At 47.4% G+C, this 17,525-nt stretch overlaps 1 protein-coding gene across 1 annotated transcript; it reads right to left on the minus strand.

The window, feature by feature from the left end:
- Positions 1–2,893: 2,893 nt before the first annotated feature.
- Positions 2,894–17,518, minus strand: DRC7 (dynein regulatory complex subunit 7). Its single transcript, XM_059825025.1, has 17 exons — positions 17,382–17,518; positions 16,777–16,951; positions 15,758–15,883; positions 14,396–14,590; positions 13,911–14,060; positions 13,361–13,579; positions 12,497–12,625; positions 11,478–11,553; positions 10,811–10,939; positions 9,825–9,953; positions 8,548–8,774; positions 7,441–7,656; positions 6,241–6,351; positions 4,998–5,108; positions 3,756–3,950; positions 3,131–3,270; positions 2,894–2,984 (listed from the first exon to the last, which is right to left on the minus strand). Exons 1-17 carry the CDS (start codon positions 17,516–17,518, stop codon positions 2,894–2,896), a joined length of 2,556 nt encoding a protein of 851 aa, XP_059681008.1.
- Positions 17,519–17,525: the final 7 nt, after the last annotated feature.

Raw genomic sequence — 17,525 nt, forward strand, 5'->3', positions numbered from 1 at the left:
ACTGATGAGTTCATAACCACAGGCTTGCGTGCTCCTTTCTTTCTTTCTGTGTCTCTAGAGACCTTAGGGTTTCCTTTCTCCCCAGTTCCCTGAGGTCCCTCAGTCCTTCAGCAGCTCACAGTCCTCGTGATTTGGAAATTCTTTTGGCTAGTTCCTGAAATTCCTGATGTTCCTTTTCAGTAGTGCCTTCTTACTGAAATACCTCTCCATCTCAAAGAGTGAGCTGTTCTGACCTTTCTCCTTTCCTGGACTGTTTCCATCTGTGCTAGGTCGCCACGTTAGCCACGCGTTGCTAGAGGGATGCAGAGCTGTCAGAAACAGTGTGTTAGTGTGAAATAGGCTGCTGCTGATGATGAATGACTTGGAACACGATGTACTGTGGCTTAGACAGGGGCACTCTTAGCTGGGTAAAAAACTGGCTGGATGGCCGAGCTCAGAGAGTCATGGTGAATGGAGTGAAATCCAGTTGGCAGCCGGTCACAAGCGGAGTCCCCCAGGGCTCAGTTTTGGGGCCCGTCTTGTTTAATATATTTATCGATGATCTGGGTGAGGGGATCGAGTGCTCCCTCAGCAAGTTTGCAGACGACACCAAGTTGGGCGGGAGTGTTGATCTGCTCAAGGGTCAGAAGGCTCTGCAGAGGGATCTGGACAGGCTGGATCCATGGGCCAGTTGTATGAGGTTCAACAAGGCCAAGTGCCGGGTCCTGCACTTGGGTCACAACAACCCCATGCAACGCTACAGGCTGGGGGACGAGTGGCTGGAAAGCTGCCCGGCGGAAAAGGACCTGGGGGTGTTGGTCGACAGCCGGCTGAATATGAGCCAGCAGTGTGCCCAGGTGGCCAAGAAGGCCAACGGCATCCTGGCCTGTATCAGAAATGGTGTGGCCAGCGGGAGTAGGGAGGGGATCGTGCCCCTGTACTCGGCGCTGGTGAGGCCGCACCTCGAATACTGTGTTCAGTTTTGGGCCCCTCACTCCAAGAAGGACCTTGAGGTGCTGGAGTGTGTCCAGAGAAGGGCGACGGAGCTGGTGAGGGGTCTGGAGCACAAGTCTGATGAGGAGCGGCTGAGGGAGCTGGGGTTGTTCAGTCTGGAGAAGAGGAGGCTGAGGGGAGACCTCATCGCTCTCTCCAACTACCTGAAAGGGGGTTGTGGGGAGGTGGGTGTTGGTCTCGTCTCCCAAGTGACAAGCGACAGGACAAGAGGAAATGGCCTCAAGTTGCGCCAGGGGAGGTTTAGGCTGGATATTAAGAAGAATTTCTTTCCTGAGAGTGGTGAAACACTGGAACCGGCTGCCCAGGGAGGTGGTGGAGTCACCATCCCTGGAGGTGTTCAAGGAACGTGTGGACGTGGCACTGCGGGACATGGTTTAGTGGGCATGGTGGGGTTGGGTTGGTGGTTGGCCTTGATGGTCTTACAGGTCTTTTCCAACCTTAGTGATTCTGTGATTTGTCATGAAACATCTGAGAGCTCCAAAACTGGGAGCTGGGAGGCCCGGGCAGACCCAGGGATTTGATGTGGTGGGTGCCAAACACTGCAACTGTCTCCCACAGGAGATGCTGAATTCCCTGCTCTTCGTTTCTGAGCCCAAAATAGAGCACATCCTTCAAGTGACACTTAAATTAATGGGCTCTCTATAAGGGTAATTTGGTATATTTTACTGACCTAGGATATTCAGATTAGGCATAATGAGCTAATGGTGGCTTTTGGTTTTAACATCGTCTTCACCTCTTAAAATGTAACAGGATGCAAGAGCAAATGACTCTTGCAATAAAATAGGCAGTTGGCAGGGGTGTAAAAGCCCTTTAGTGTTATTTATTACACTTACAATGGACAGCTACCATAAACCAAGAAGTTTAATCTGCTCTGGTTTGTGCTGTATTTCAGGTGTAATGTCCCTTCTTCTGCTGTTATCACAGCAAAATATGTTTCTGTCTTCCCCCGGCTGCAATCAGTTGCCTTCGTTGAAGGTGATCATTAGAGGTTGTTCCTTGAAGACTGTAGCTGTTGGGAACCGTAGGTAGAATGACCGTAGGTGTCCACGGTGCCTATAGGTGTCCATGGTGTACTATAGGTGACATCAGAAATTGTTTCCTAGCAGGTTCAGGGACTTACATAAATACCAATACGTGGCACACACACACTGACTTCCATTTGTGGATCTCGGGGAATGATTATTAACTAAAATACTTGATTACCTAGAATTTCTTGGATTTGGAATGCTTTTTGGATTTCTCTTGACTTTTTACCCTGTCTGCCAATACTTGTGAACAATGAGTGGAGACATTCAAAGAGAAAAATAAAGATGTTAAAATCCAAAGTTTGTCAGTTTGAGTATTAGTCTCTGCTGGGTTTTGTAGTTAAAACCAGTTAGTCTTAGCTGGGTTTAGAGAGCTCTAAATGAGGTCAAAGAATTTTTATATTCCTTGTGAACTCACAAGTTCAAAATCCTTGCTTCTGCTACTTACAAAATTAAATTAAAATTTGTTAAAATATTGTTATGTTGGAAAAGAACCACTATTCCCAAATAATCCTGCTCCTGATGTCAGCAGCTAGGGAGCAGGTTTGGGGAAGAAAAGCCCTGCAATACAGTGTGCGTAATTTGTAGCAACTTCTGAAGCAGACCTTAAAGCTAAGGCCTCATTCAGATTTCAGTCTCAACCACGATGGAATTGCACGAGAAGAGAATTTGCCTTCCTACGGCCTCTTGATGTAGATGGGCCTTAAAACAAAAGAGGAAAAATACAGTGGAATGCTACAAGTTTATTAAAATCTCCATGAATCTGATGATAATGTAAGATTTACTGCAGGCGAGCAGGAAAACCTTTCCACGTTTTTTTCAGGCTGCTTCTAACGGGCTGCAGCACTGACTTCCAGTGTGAAGGAATAAAGAAATCAGGCGTGGCCGAGGTGCTCAGCTAGGCGAGGATCCTTGCGCAGCTTCTCTTCAAGGGCAAGATATTTCTGTGGTGCCGTCTGCTTTTCCCTAGAACAAGAAGGGGGATATCAGAGGAAAACTGCAGCAGGACGTGGAGTAGAATGTTTTACAGAACAGCTTCAGTGTTGAGTGCCTGGGGGGGCTGACTTGTAGACCTCCCCTGGGCACTGTACTAGGGCAGTCAGTCCCAATACCTGTTGAGCCTCAGCGCTAGAATATGGATATGGAATGTGATTTCAGAGTAACGGGCGAGGAAGTCATCCTCCTCCTCTGCGCTGAGCTGATTCTGGTGTTCCTGAAACCAGTGGTCCTTCTTCTGCAGCTCTTCCACCGCCTGTTGGGGGAGCAAGCAACCAGAAGTCAGGGTAACACAGCGAGGAGCAAAGGCACACAAAAGTGCAACTCGAAGTTCAGGGAGCTGAGATGAAGGGAACCACAAATCAGAGCTGGGTTATTTTCATGGGAGGCAGTAAGTTTGAGATGAGGTCTCACAGGACAAGAAAACAAAGGGGGTCAAAACACGTGGAACAGCAAGAGGCAGCAAAGCCTGAATACGTTGCCTCAGTCAAGAAGCACTGGAGAACCAAAACAGCTCTGATTGAGATAGGGACTAAATTTCACCCTGGAGCTATTTTGTTCTTTGATCTCACATGCTAACACACACACACACACAAAAAATACAGACATGTTTATGGCTCTCTTAAAGTAATCAAAGGAGGTTTGTTTCTTGCCTGCTGTTACAATGAGGTATGTGTTACTCTCCTGCCAGTACAGAAGAGACTCCAGTAAAGACACATTCTGGAGCAAGGCTGGGAATACCTTTTCAAAGCGAGCCTGGATGATGTTCGCTTTATCAATGAGACGATGCTTAAAATCAGTCAGGCAGTCATCTCTGACACGCAGGGCCTGCCCCTTGGTCATTTTCTCTCTGTGGCCAATTTGAATAAGAAAAGGTGCCAGGTAATCCAGATCCTGTTCCTCTTGTCCAGGGAGCTCGTCCTCCACTGTGTTCTTCTGGAGGGGAAGGGACAGAAAGAGTCACGGTCCCATTTCCCGTTGTGTCCCAACACCCTGTGATAAGGCAAAATAAAAGCAAAGGCCAAAACTCCTTCCACCCACCACCCCCAGGAGGAAATAATGTTTCTTTTTCCTATAGTTTGATCAAAACTACTGCTTTGCATTACCTTGGCCTACCAGCCCTTTCCCAATGCGTTTTTTATTCTGTAATTTCTTCTCTATCGCCCTTTTTAACATTTCTCCTAATTTCCTTGATTGTAGAGACATCTCTTACATAAAAAGTGTTATCTACTGAGGTGCAAGAAGGGCTTTACAAAATGCATTTGTATTTTGGACAGAAAGAGAGTAGGACAGGGTGTTTTGAGTGATACCAGCTTGTAGGCTGGCAAATAGCTGGTTCTTGGATCTTTGCCCCTACTTGTGTTTCACGCCAGAAGTTTGGCGTGTAAAACCTAGTATCACCTTTTATAACCTCCCTATTCAGGAAAGCTCAGCCTAAAAACCATTCACATGAATCATCTTGGAGGTCTCAAAAAATTTCAAGTGATTATTCTTGAATCTTTTTGTATTTGTCCAGAACATTCATAAGGTTATTAATTCTGCAGCAGAGATCCTGGAACAAAATTGGCTTTGCAAGCAATAATGAAAACCAAGAAAACAACTGATTCCTATCACACAAAGAAGTGCATATTTGCCTAACAAAATGAGCCCTGCCTAGAAAGACGCAGCTTGGAATCCATTATCATACTCCCCCATAATCCCTATTATCAACTAATTAACTATTATTAACTAAACAAAATAAAACGATAATCTTTCTCAGTGATGCGAGTTTTTCCAGAAAGTCAGAAGGTCATCGCATGATCACGTTGTATTTTCATGAGAAGTCAATTGAAGCTGTGCTGATTTACACCTGCTAGGGATTTGGCCCAGTATATTTTTATGATACTAAAAGCTCTTCAGAGATAACTCCTCAGACAGAAAAACCTTACTCTGGATTTCTTTGTGTACACGTAATAAATACTGGGATCAACGAAGTCTACCTACCATGGCTTCATACTGTTGTCTTCTCTTCTCATTCCTCTCGGTATTATAAATTGAAACTGACAATTTAACGTCTGTCTCTTCATTCTTACGGACCTTCAAAATATTTAACACCTTCCAAAAAATCAGAAGAAAGACCCCTCAGCTTTCCCACAAACAGACAGTACTTTTACATGCTTGACCTGCTAACAGAGCAGATGCTGCATACAGGAACTGTAGCATAAGGTTAAATATAGAAGATCTATACAAATACGTTCATATCCTGCTGATAGATGAAGCTGATAGTGGTCTTATTTTTAGATTGCTGCTCTGTATGACATTCTTGAACACAATTATTGATATTATCTGTTAAGAAAGCTCTTCTGGAGTCATACTCTTGCCACTGCTTTTGAAATTGCACTGAATAGCTTTGACTTACTTCTTTGTCTTAACAGGATATACAGCACAAGCAACGTGAATATTTTGTCTGTTAATACATCAAGACTGAGACATTTGGCAAGGTAGTTCATGAGGTCACAGTGAACTAGCTTCAAATTTCTGAAAAAAATAGACTTTTGCAATCTTGTTCTTAATTATTCCTAGTATTCTGTGCTAATATAGTTGAGCATTCCCTCTCCAGCTCCTTCAGGGGTTCCTCTTCCTCACAAAAACATTTTAAAAAACCTAAAATCCAATAGCTTTGCCTCCATCTGCTAGAATGGTTGTATTTATCATGAAGTAATTACAAAGACTTCTAAGAACATGGATTTGTTACACTGGTCACAGTGTGTTTAGCAGTACAAGCAATGTATTTTATGAAGTATTTCTCTGCAGTTGCTCCCACAAAAAGTCATTTCAGTACTTTGGATAGGACTTCCTGGGAATGCCTAGCAACTAGATACATTACATGCAATATCCTTTCTTTTTTGTCTCATTGCCAGGCAAAAGGCAGAGACGTTTCTAGTTGCCCCAATTCATATGCTGTCATTTGCTCTCTGAAACTGTCTTCCTCCCAGAGAATGAAGAGTAAGAGCAGGAGCTGGAAAGCGCGTGACTCGCGCGTGACTCTCCATAAATATATTAAAGCTACACCTTTACTGAACAATGGCTGGGTTGCAAGCTGATAATTCAGCACGGAGACCAGCTTTGTGATACCAGAGTTTTATTTTTATCACAGTTTATGCTGAGGATGCTTTGGCAACCAGTCAGCTGAAACCACTTCTATGCCTGACCAACTTTGACAACAATGTGAACACCTCCCTGTTACCTCTGCTTCAGATTGCCAGACTTGTTGCTTCAGCTGCTTCTCTTCCTCTGTTAGCTCCTGTAACAATTTGTACAGATGGAGTGGCTTCTTGTCTTTCTCAGAGGACCCCGCCTGCAAACAGATAAGCTAGTGAAAAACAGTAGCGCTCTCTGGGTGCACGGGACGCGGTACCCTGCTAACAGAAATTGGCACAATTCTGCTATAGTCAATATAGTCACACTGATTTCCACCACCGAAACATCTAACCCATGGTCAACAGTTTATTAGACTTCATTTCAATTTTGAACCCATCAGTAATGTGAGCCAGATGGCACGTCTTGCACTTTGCTGATGCTGCTTTTATTTGTTTGGAACAGGTTTTGCAGGGTTAGAGATGAAAGGATGGCACTCCAGCAATTGTGTTCTGTGTATTCTCCCCCATGGGAAATAGAAACTATAAAATAACTTGCGTAGCATTAAAAAATCCTGTATTTGCAATCTCTCTTTGATTTTCCTCAGTGTAGTTGTGCAGCATCACTGCAGAATTTACCAGCAGACTTCTGCTCCTGATTACAGACTCACATCAATGATGTTAGTGGAGTGACACACACCCCCTCCCTGAATGACAGAATTTGGCTTAATGACAGCACTCCACGTTTTTTGGAATATATTTTATTTAGGGCTATCTATCTATCAGCAATGCATTAAGCCTCAGCATCTTGCTCTGCGTCTGCAGGGTAAACTCTGGGAGATTTAAGCAATGACATGACGCAAGAATTCCACGGCAGAACTGGAGCTAGAACACAGGATGTCTGCTTCTCTGCTGTAGTCTCTTCTTCAAGAGAGAACGGCAGAGGAAATTTCAGCCTCCCTGCCATGAATCCGCAGGACTGAGCCCAACAGCTGCTGAACCAGCATCTTGCAAGATCCCAGGGGCTGTGTCTACACTGCCTGATGACCAAGTCTGGGAAGATGACCTCAGGCACAGCTAGAGCAAGCCTTTCACGCTTCACTACGTCCAGCGTGCCCAGTCCCTTCCAGCACAGTAGTGCATCTCTAGGGGCATTCGTGTTGTCGGCCTGGAGGCTGTCTGTGAGGGAGGGGTGCAGATGGAGCAGCATGGAATATGTCATGCTTGTAGTTCTTCCACTGACATTTCACCTTCCCTTTGTGTCTTGTGATCTAGAAAAACTTCAAGATAGAAGTAGTTTTTCTCCATACCTGGTATGTGATGCACATTTCTGGGGTCATGACTATTTCATTTCCTTTCCTATCCCTCTCCGCCGCTTTGAAGAAATCCTTCTTTGAGGCAGTAATGTATTTATCCTTGAGGTGATATATCAGATAGATCGCCTCTTCTGTGATCAGAAAGATACGTTCTGCTACATCTTCATCAGCAGGCTTTTCTAGGTTTCTGTGGAAACACTCCTTGATTTGCTAATGAGGGGTGAAAAGAAAGAGATGGAAGCAGGTTAGACAACACAGAAAACTGGCAAGATTTGCAGAGTTGGGTAAAAACCCAAGGTAAAAATGGGGCTTTTCTGCCTGGACCATGATGGCATCTCTTGGCCCATGGTCCTACTGTTCTTTCCTGTGCCTGAGAAAAAAAGCACAAAGCTGCTTAAAGCAATACAGAAGTCTCCTATTTGTGGAGCTGAGTATGCTCTCCAAGCTCCAAGTTAGCTTGGGATGCATCCCTGCCTGAGGGAACTGCAGGAAGCAAGGTATTTTGGAGCACAACAAATTTTCCCACATTCCTCAACACAGGGAAGGAAAAAGGAGGATGTTGGGTGCTGGTCTAAAGGCAAGCCACTGCATGCCTCTGTCTTGGCAGGTGAAGGCTCTGAGCCATACTGCTAGATGTCAGATTTCCTCCCACTTCGGCTCTCCAAATCAGACCTGACTAGAGGAAGAGGTAGATTACATACTTGTAGCAAATCAGAGTGATGGGATACTTCAGCAGGAATTTAAAATGTTACTAGTTTGGGGTCAGAACATGAAATAATTTGACTAGAATTAAGTCTTGTGAAAACTTAATTCCAAAATCATTGCCAAACTTTTTTCTTTCCTCTGACACACATTTTCCAAGTCTTAGTTTCCTAGTTTCATTCTAGCTGCTCAATGCAGTTCATGACAACTGGTCACACTGTAGCTCTCTGTCAGGCAAGCAACTGTGAGACACAGCAGCTGAACAAGGCTCGGATGTCTCATCTGGACTTTGGCCGTGGCTCTGCCCACTGAAAATGAACCTAAAGCCCTAGGCAGTATGTTTTGCATAGTATAAATATCACAGTGACAGATATTTTTCTGTTCCTGCCTTGGCCGTACCACTATAGGCCGGGAGTTAATGTCAGTTCTGGTGCCAGCCAAGTGTATTTTCTTTCCTCTTTTGCCAAACACCACGTGCCGGAGGTGCAGGAAGTCATCCCGCCCCACGAAGTACTCTGTCATCTCGTTAGCATTTTCAACACGTTTCTGGAGGCCATCGACTCGCGCCTCATTGTAAAACTCCATCATATGTTCAGTCTCCGGTTCCAGCAATGTATAGGTGTGAGCTAAGGACATAAGAGAGATTGTATACATTTTCAGAGTTAGCAACCATAACACAGTGAACACAAATGTGTCCAGAGGAAGTCTCATTTTCTTCTGCAACACCTTTCTTATGAGGAAAGGCTAAGGGACTTGGGTCTTTTCAGTCTGGAAAAGACTGAGGGGGGATCTTATTAATGCTTTTAAATACTTGAGGGGTGGGTGCCAAGAGGATTGGGCCAGTCTTTTTTCAGTGGTGCCCAGTGACAGGATGTAACGGGCACAAACTTGGTCATAGGAAGTTCCATCTAAACATGAGGAGGAACTTCTTTACTTCGAGGGTGGCAGAGCACTGGAACAAGCTGCCCAGAGAGGTTGTGGAGGTATTCAAAACTCGCCTGGACGCATCCCTGTGCAACCTGCTCTGGGTGAACCTGCTCTAGTGGGGGGATGGACTAGATGATCTCCAGAGGTCCCTTCCAACCCCCGTCATTCTGTGATTCTGTGATTCAGCAGCCAATAAATCAAATGCACATAAGAGTGTAAGAAGGAAATGTTATCTCCTCACTGCTATGCACCAATACGCCACGGCCTAAGGACAGCAGGACAGCTTTGCAGGGTCACTGCCTTCCTTACACAGTAAGGCAGTAGTGAGTGGAACCCAGACCCTGCTCATCCCAAACCAGGAACAGACGCAGCCTCTTTGGGTGAAACACTGCTTTAGCAACAGATCTGATGCAGGACTTTCTCTCCCCCAGCTGCACAACACTGAAAGACCGAACATGATCCTAAGGAGAAAGTTTCTACTTCTATCACCTCTACTGGTAAAAGTAAATCATATCACCCTATGTATGTGATTGGTATGTATTTTTCTTCTGTTACATTGTGGGGGAGCACTGTCCAGGACTGGAAGCCAACAACCCAATTCTCTACTCTCCACTGGAGACCATATTATTTATCTATGTGATTCATCCCACAAGTTTGCCACCCCCCCCAACTTCAGGTTTTGCCACTGCTAGAAGGGATTCACATGAAGTCCCATCAGCTGCAGTGGCTGCCCAGATGAGCTGGAATACCTTTAAGACCGAGGAGGTGTCCTGGGCTGAAGAAGTCTGTGGTCAGCTGCGTTTGTTTATTCACTTCTCTCATATCCAACATGTCTTCTCGGTTTTTGAACCACTCCCTCACCTCCACTACTTCAGTACCTGGCAGGAGACAAACCGTTTCACAACCTTACGTCACCCTGTTGGAGGTGGTCAGATTCATCTGATGAGCTCTCAGTGTCAGTGCCAGCACCCTGTGCTCCTGATACAGCCACGGCACACATCGTATAGTCACTGGAATCGGCCCTGTGCACAGGAGCATTTTGTAGATGAATCCTAATCTCCGTCTGAGTAGACGACTTGCACCTTAAGAGGATTTATTCCTCTCCATCAACAAGAACCAAAGTAATCAGCTCGGGGGGAGAAGGTGGCACGGCGGATGGCTACCATTAGGCAAGAGAAATTCCATCCCAAATACTTAATGAGAGTGTCAGCAGTGAAGGGAAATGAGATAGAGGCATTACACTATCCAAGAGGGCTGAGGACAGGACACTGTATGTCCAGTTAGGAATCTGCACGGTTTCTTGGGCCAGCTGTTGAAGAATAATGCTTCAGAGTACAGAAATATCCATGGTCCGTAACTGCCCCTTTCTATGGCTCCTGTCAACGCCAATGGGAACAGTGATACTATTGGATCAAATCAAAGCAGCCTTCCATTTCAATGAAGGCTGAAAATCCAAGCAGCTGACCTGCGACACTGAACAGCCTCATGACTGGGGTGTAAAACAGATTCAAACTCTCGCGGGAACCCCTATCAATGCTGGAAAGTTCTGGGGCTTGACAGACAGTGAGCGTGATGAAGGTCTGATGATGTGGTAGGTAAGTCCCCCACAAATGTGAAAGGAGGATGAGAAAGCACAAGGGAGACTGGCAGAAAGGGGACCGCCTCTCCCTTCCCATCAGCACACCCCAGGCTGTGTTTGCTCAGTGCGTCGAGTGTGTTCACTCATCCCTCTTACAGTCTAAGTCTGCATAGACGGTGAGGCGTTTCACCAGCCCATTTCCATTCAGGTACGGTGCCCATTTCTCCAGTTTCGCTTTCTTGTACAGGATCACCTTCCTCCCCTGGGAACAGCGGGTCTCAAACTCTGCAGGGGGCAAGAGAGGTGTCAGAAAAATTGACTCCCTTGTTTGTACTCAGCCCCAGGAAAAAGAATTCAAGAGGGAGAAAACCACTGCCTGAGGGAAACCGCGCATTTTTTGACTGCGTTCGGCTGCCAGTAAAGCTGTTCAGACCCTGCCTGTTGTGCTTTAATGTTATAATAGTATAATACATCTTTTCTCTCCCAAAGCAAATATTTGATAATGCAGTCCCTTCTGCACAGTGGTAACAGGAAGTCCATCCCAGGCAAAATCATTCAGCTAGCAGGAAAACACTCTGTGTGTGTGTCTGTGTCTGTGTGTCTGCGTGTGGGTCTGTGTCTGTGTGTCTGCAGGGGGGTCCCACCCAGGATGAGACAGTGCACTGAGGGGAGGCATTCAAGCCAATAGCTGTTGCTGCCTTCATCTACTGCACTTCACTGCTGTGCTTTGTCCATCCTGAAGGGAGAGTAAGATAAACAAGTGTCCCAAATCCACTAAAAGCTTAGCTGGGGGGCAAGTGAAAAGCAAAGGAAGAATACGTACCTCTGGGAGATATCTGAATTGGGGCTACCCACGATGGTGGCATGTCAAAACTCATGTCTTCCTCCTCCTTTTCCTGCTGAAACAGAAGCAGAGATTTGCATTTTTGGAAGCTTCTCTTACTGTGCCGGGAGGCATTTTGGTTCTAGAGAATGTGGTGCAGCGATCAGAGCTCAGTTCGTGCGAGGCTGCGCGGGTCCTGGGGAACACGGTGGCATAGTCACAAGAGCTGTGTTGGTCACACACAGCCCGAGGACAGAGGCAAGCAGCACACTGCAGTTTACATGGAAGGAGGGCTTTATTGCATCCCCACACTCTCACTAGCACATCCCTACTCAAGCGTAATGAAATGATCTTCTCCTGGCTAACGCTCATGCTGGACAGGGGATGAATGTGACAGTCATCATTCAAACTAATGACCAGCTTATTTTACATAGACCATGGAAGGTGCTTTGCTCCCCAGTTATGAGCACAGGCTGAGAAGAGCAGATAACAGGAGGGAATGTGCTGTTATTGGCGTTCCTCCGTCCCGCTGTGCTGATGCAATGCCTGCTTTATCATGCTGTGTTCTCCCAACAGGACAACACACCATTTTTTGCTTCCAGTAACCAGCATTTTTGGTATATTAGAGTACCTACATTATTTCTACATTTGGTTAGCAACTCTACCTAACAGCAGGGAGAGCAGGGTGCTGACCAGCAGAGGAAGAGTGTCCAGAAAAATTTCAGTTTGGATTTTTTTTTTTTTTTTAAATTATTTCATCCCAAAGGTCAAGGTACTGGAGGCCTACAGAGATCCCCAGCCACTTAGGACACCAGAAGTACTACTTGGGGTCCTGCTTCAAAAAGCATCAGAACTATTTGAGATTGAGAAGGGATCTAAAGCACGAACCAAAACCCAGCTACAGCAATAGTGATCTGACCTGGAGAGGGCAGCAGGCAGGCAGACATGTATTCGTAGGCCCGCACACCACTTCGATACAGCATCCCCACTGCACAAGAGCCATCATTTGGGTCACTCACCGTACCATCCATGTCCTTGTCAGATAACTCCTTTCCCTCCTCAGTGTCTGGGAGCAGCTGAAGAGGCTTGTTGCTCCCCGAAAGCATAATTTCCCAACGGATAGCATCACTGAAGTCAAAGATGATATCCTAGGCCATACAGAAGAAATCCACTTAACTACAGGGCAGTCTCAAGGGCCCGACACTAAACTAAACACTGCTCCTACACGTCTGCGGTGCTCTGGACCTGGCTGGGTGTCAGAGCGTTAAAGGATTCTAGACAGACCCTGGATCTCAGTGAGGGGGGCTCGTCAGATCCTTTGCTGGCTGGTGGGACCCCAAAGACTGCCCCTGTGCCTGGAGGGCTGCAGATGCCTTTCCTCATGGTGCCTCTGCCACAGATGAGGGAAGTTGCTGGAAATGCTTTTGCCTCCTTTCTTGGGGCACGCATGGCCCCAAGGTCATTGACACAGGCCTAAAGTTGCTCTAACTCAGACCCTTGCCTCCCAAACTTCGTATCAGCTGGGTAGTAGCTGAGGTGTGGGAAAAGCCTAATCAAGTTCTTTCCTGTCTTGCGCCATGCCTGACAAGCTCAAAACATCCTCTGTCTTAAAAGCTGTTGTTTGAGAGAATGAGTGTCCAGCCAGCCTTAAAAGCTGATATTCTCGCACTGTAGGGGTTTTACAGGTGTGATCCGTATTTGCTAGCTCAGGGTCTGAGATGTCCTGGAGTAGTTCCAGAGTCTATGTAATCAGAGCAACCTGACCAGAGCCAACACAGGGAATGGTTAAGTGGAAACTGGGATCATCACTGATCTTGGACTTCCCCAGGACTCAGGTTAGCCCAACTGTCCCTCCCAGACACAGGGTGCTAAGGGCTCGTTACCTTGCAGCCGTTCCAGCAGTCCTGCATGTTCACCCAGTAGTTCCTGTGGTTCCAGACGCTCTCGATCCCAAGGAAGTGCTCATCTGTGGTGCTGTGGCTGTTTCCCGTGAAGGGGTTGATGAAGAAGGTCTCGGGAACCTCCCTCTTCCCAGACCGAACCAAAACCCATGCGTGCACTCGTAAGCCATGCAAAGGGTCACGCTTGGGCTTTTCCGCTTCCTGTAGCGCAGAGGACAGAGCGGTAATTATTGCCATTTTATTGCCACTTTAGTCCAACTCAACGGCAATCTTATTCTCTCTTCTACCCACTTCTAAACATCTCCAGGCCCTTAACACTCTTCAGAAGAGTGAGATAGTACATACCCAGTACATATTCCTGTGCCAGCACACACTGTGTTCCCAGAGGCCAAGTGCTCATGGCCATGATCAGGGTTGTGTCATACTTCATGGTGGAGGGTGGTGAGCTCCCTTCTCTGGTCAGCCATTACCTGTGTCTCAGCTCTTGCTCCTGGAGTTTACAGTGAGGTGTACCTCGCCAACTCACCGTGACCTCCTCCTCTTCTCTTTCCTTGTTCTTTTGAGCAGCTTCAGTTTCTGCTGCCTTCTTGGCCTCCTGCTGAAGCTCAAACTTACTCTGCAGGTCTGGTGGGGGCTTAACTCTATACTTGCTGGACGGCTTCTTCATCCCTTCTTTTGGTACCTGCCTCCACAAAAGCAGGGTATTGCTGTGAAACCCAGCAGAGATCAAGAGAAGGGAGACAATGTATGGCTTACAGGTACCTCCCAGTTCCCAACCCTTGGCAGTTTGCAGTATTGGACCTGGTGAGCAGGAATTCAGTGAAGCCGAAGAGGCCTCTTAAGGAACTGTGGAAAATCACTCAAAAGATCCCTTTGGTGAGGCCCCTGCTTGGTACAGACTGAAACCCAGTGTGGACCTGAAGCTGTTCCCCCTAGCTCAACTCCGGAGCTCACTGAAAATGAACAGGCTGAGGATGCATGCTGGGCTCCTCCCTGCCTGCTCACTGCAGGTCTCACCTCCTGTGGCTTCCTGAGCAGTGGGCACAGCTCTAGAGTCTCGTCCAGGGTGCATATCTCGCGGGTGGCATACCCGTGCACGCAGTAGGCGTCATAGCCAGCCCCGATCAGCATGGAGCACAGCAACACACTGAAGTCAAAGCAGTTCCCTCGCTGGTATTTCAGGATGGTGGTTGGGGAATAGAGCGAGCTGGGCTTGAAAGAGAGAGATGCATGTTCGCAGTGCTTGTCTTGTGAAGCTGAAACACACACCAGGCAGAGAGCAGGAGAGAGAGAGGGCATTGCCCATATCCCTGGGCTCTGCATCCATATGGAATCTGTTATATAAAATTCCTATATAAGCCACAGATCCCAAAAGTCCGCTCCAAAGTGATCTGGGGAAATTCTGACCCCAAATCTGGTAACAAATTTAACCATAGGGAGAGATAGGCAGGACAAGCTCATCAAACTGCTGAAAACCTAATGCTAACCACAACTCTAGAGCGGGGCTTACTTCCATCTCTGGCTGGTCTGTTTCAAAGCAAAAGACCTGTAAGCTAAATTATAGTTCAAAGGAGGGAACATACTCTCTTCTGGCCCTTACCGGCGAGCAAGCAAAGGGATCAATACGCACATACTGAACATAGAGAGGTTCTATATAGTCTACTCCCAGATCTCAGACATCACCTTAGGTGATCAAGGCAGTCTCCGTCTGCTAAATGGAGATACATTCTCTCTGGTCGCAAAGCGCCAGAGCTCCTCTTGAGACCCTGGGACACACTTGGCCAGCATGGAGCTGGTGTCGATTGTTTGGGGCACTCTGCAGGTCATCAGCAGTCCTTGCTACCAAAGTGCGCTCCCTTTGCCTTAGCTGATTCACAGCAGCCAAAAACTGCCCCAACTCCGGCATCATCCTTTCTTGCCAGTTTAGAAATCTCCCTTCAGCCACCCCAAAACTGGGATAGAAATGTCTAAAACCCCTAAGAACGGGTCACTGAGGTGAAGCGTCATCCCCCAGGCTTTATATGCTCCTTTGTTCCAAGGCATCTTGGTCTTTGGAGGAGAAGCTTGTCAGCCATTGCAACCCACAGCAGACCAGCTGGTCATCTGGGGTGACTGAGAGCAGGGTGAGGCCCAGTTTTGTAGAAATGGTGCTTAATTGCTTGACAGGTACAACACTGTACATGTATTGGGATTACGGGTCCAAACAGAGCACAGAGGGCCTGGGAAAATCGGGGGGTTGCCTAAGTAATGAGAGGATGATGATCCCAAAGACCTATGTAGTCCCAGCCACTGGGGTTTCCACACCGTGTCCTGCTGAGAGGCCCTTCTGTCACCTCCGTTATGGGGCTGTTTCTGATGGGACTGCAGCCCCTTTCTTACCGGTGTGATAGGGGACTTGAGGGGCTCCATGGTGAGGTAATCGGAGACGAAGCTGGCACAGCCATGCCAGTGGTACAGCTCCGTATAAGGCAGCAGGGTTGGCCTCACCGTTGTGCTCACAAATTTCTGTAAGGCAACAAGAGGACTTTGGTTAGCCAACGGATGCCTGGCAGTGTCTCCTGTCCAAAGCCATCCTTGGACCACCCCTGGATGTTGCAGCTGACACTCAGGACCTCCCTAGAGCTTATCAACAGCGTCAATAACCCTCCTCACCTGTTCCGAGAAAGAAATTGCATGGGGTTGAGAGGCCGTCTGCTTGTCTGTGGCTAAAACTTCAAGCTCATCTCAGACACATTACAGATGCGAGCCAATTCTTCTCTTAGTTTTCAAGCAAGACAAATAGCTACTGCCCTTTCCAGCTTTAACGTCCTCCAGCATTTTTTGCCTTTTATGTTAATGATATAATAAATGTTGGGAAAAGCTGGTCCAAAGTAGCAATTCCAGATGCCCGGGGGAGCATCAGGTCCAGAACTAGACAACAGTTGTGCAGCTTGGGCCCAGTCCTAAACAAAACCAGACCACAAACTTCCACATTTACTTCCTTCCCTGTAACTCTGCTAAGTTCAGAATAAGACCTAACTCTGGATCCAGACTCCATATCCGCAACTGAGCCTGAGCCTTATCTATTTCATGTGTTTCTTTTACTTTGTTTTATGTTTCTGTGGCCTTTCCTGTTTCCTAAGCGTCACGCTGCAGGGCTGCGAGCTGCCTGCAGCCTACATGGCACCACCACCGCAAATGTGGCACGACATCCTTGTGGATTTGGACAGCCAGGGTGTTCCCGGGGTGCTGTGTGCCTGCTCAGGGTGCTGTGGGCACAGCAAGCAGGTTCCCATTCCCTCTGGCCTCCCATTCCCATTCCTGGGAGTGCAGGAAGGGCTGCTGTCCTTCCCCTGCATTTGGCACGATGGAAGCCGAGTGCACCCTGTGCTGCAGCCCAGCCCCACACCACCCCATACCTCCACGCCACACTCGTTGACTGGGTGGAGGAAGAGCGGCTTGCGGTCAGGGCAGAGGTGAGCGTACTGCTGGAGGAAATGGTCAGCGATGTGCAGCAGCTTCTTTTCCTTCAGGGAATTTGTCTTGTACGAGGACAGTAACTGGGATGTGTCAATGGAGCTCCAGTCAAAATCACTTCCAGGGCAGGGGGAGGCAGAGAGACACAGGTAATAAGCCAGGAGCAATTCGGGCAAGATGACCTGCTATCAAAACATGGCAGGGGCTCCCTGTTTCCCAGGGGAAAAAATGGGGATCGTACCCAAGGACATGATTTTGACATAGCCAAGCTTCTCTGGAGTGATGGCAAGCTGACATATACCCAGAGGCTCAGGGGATCTTTATATAGTGTCATGATACAGCAGCAAATGAATGTACAATGAAGCGAGTTACCGTCTTACTCGCACATGCCCATTCTTGGACAAACACACCAGGCATGCAAAATTTGCTCACTCCCCTCCCTGCGCAAGGGGACCACATGTGCCATCCACACGTGTGCAATCTCCCCGTGGACGCCAAAGGGACCATCTCTGCTCATCGCAGTGACTGAGGGACACATGTGACTTACTGTGTATCACTTGGGACGCAGACTTGCTCCACGGACACCTTCATCTCCAAGTCCTGGAGTTCAGCACTGACCTCCAAAACCTTCAGCTCTTCTTCTTCTTTCTGCTCCTCTTCCTCCTTCTCCTCCAGGACCTCCATTCTGCCT

This window comes from Gavia stellata, chromosome 15, assembly GCF_030936135.1.
Source record: "Gavia stellata isolate bGavSte3 chromosome 15, bGavSte3.hap2, whole genome shotgun sequence".
NCBI lineage: Eukaryota > Metazoa > Chordata > Aves > Gaviiformes > Gaviidae > Gavia > Gavia stellata.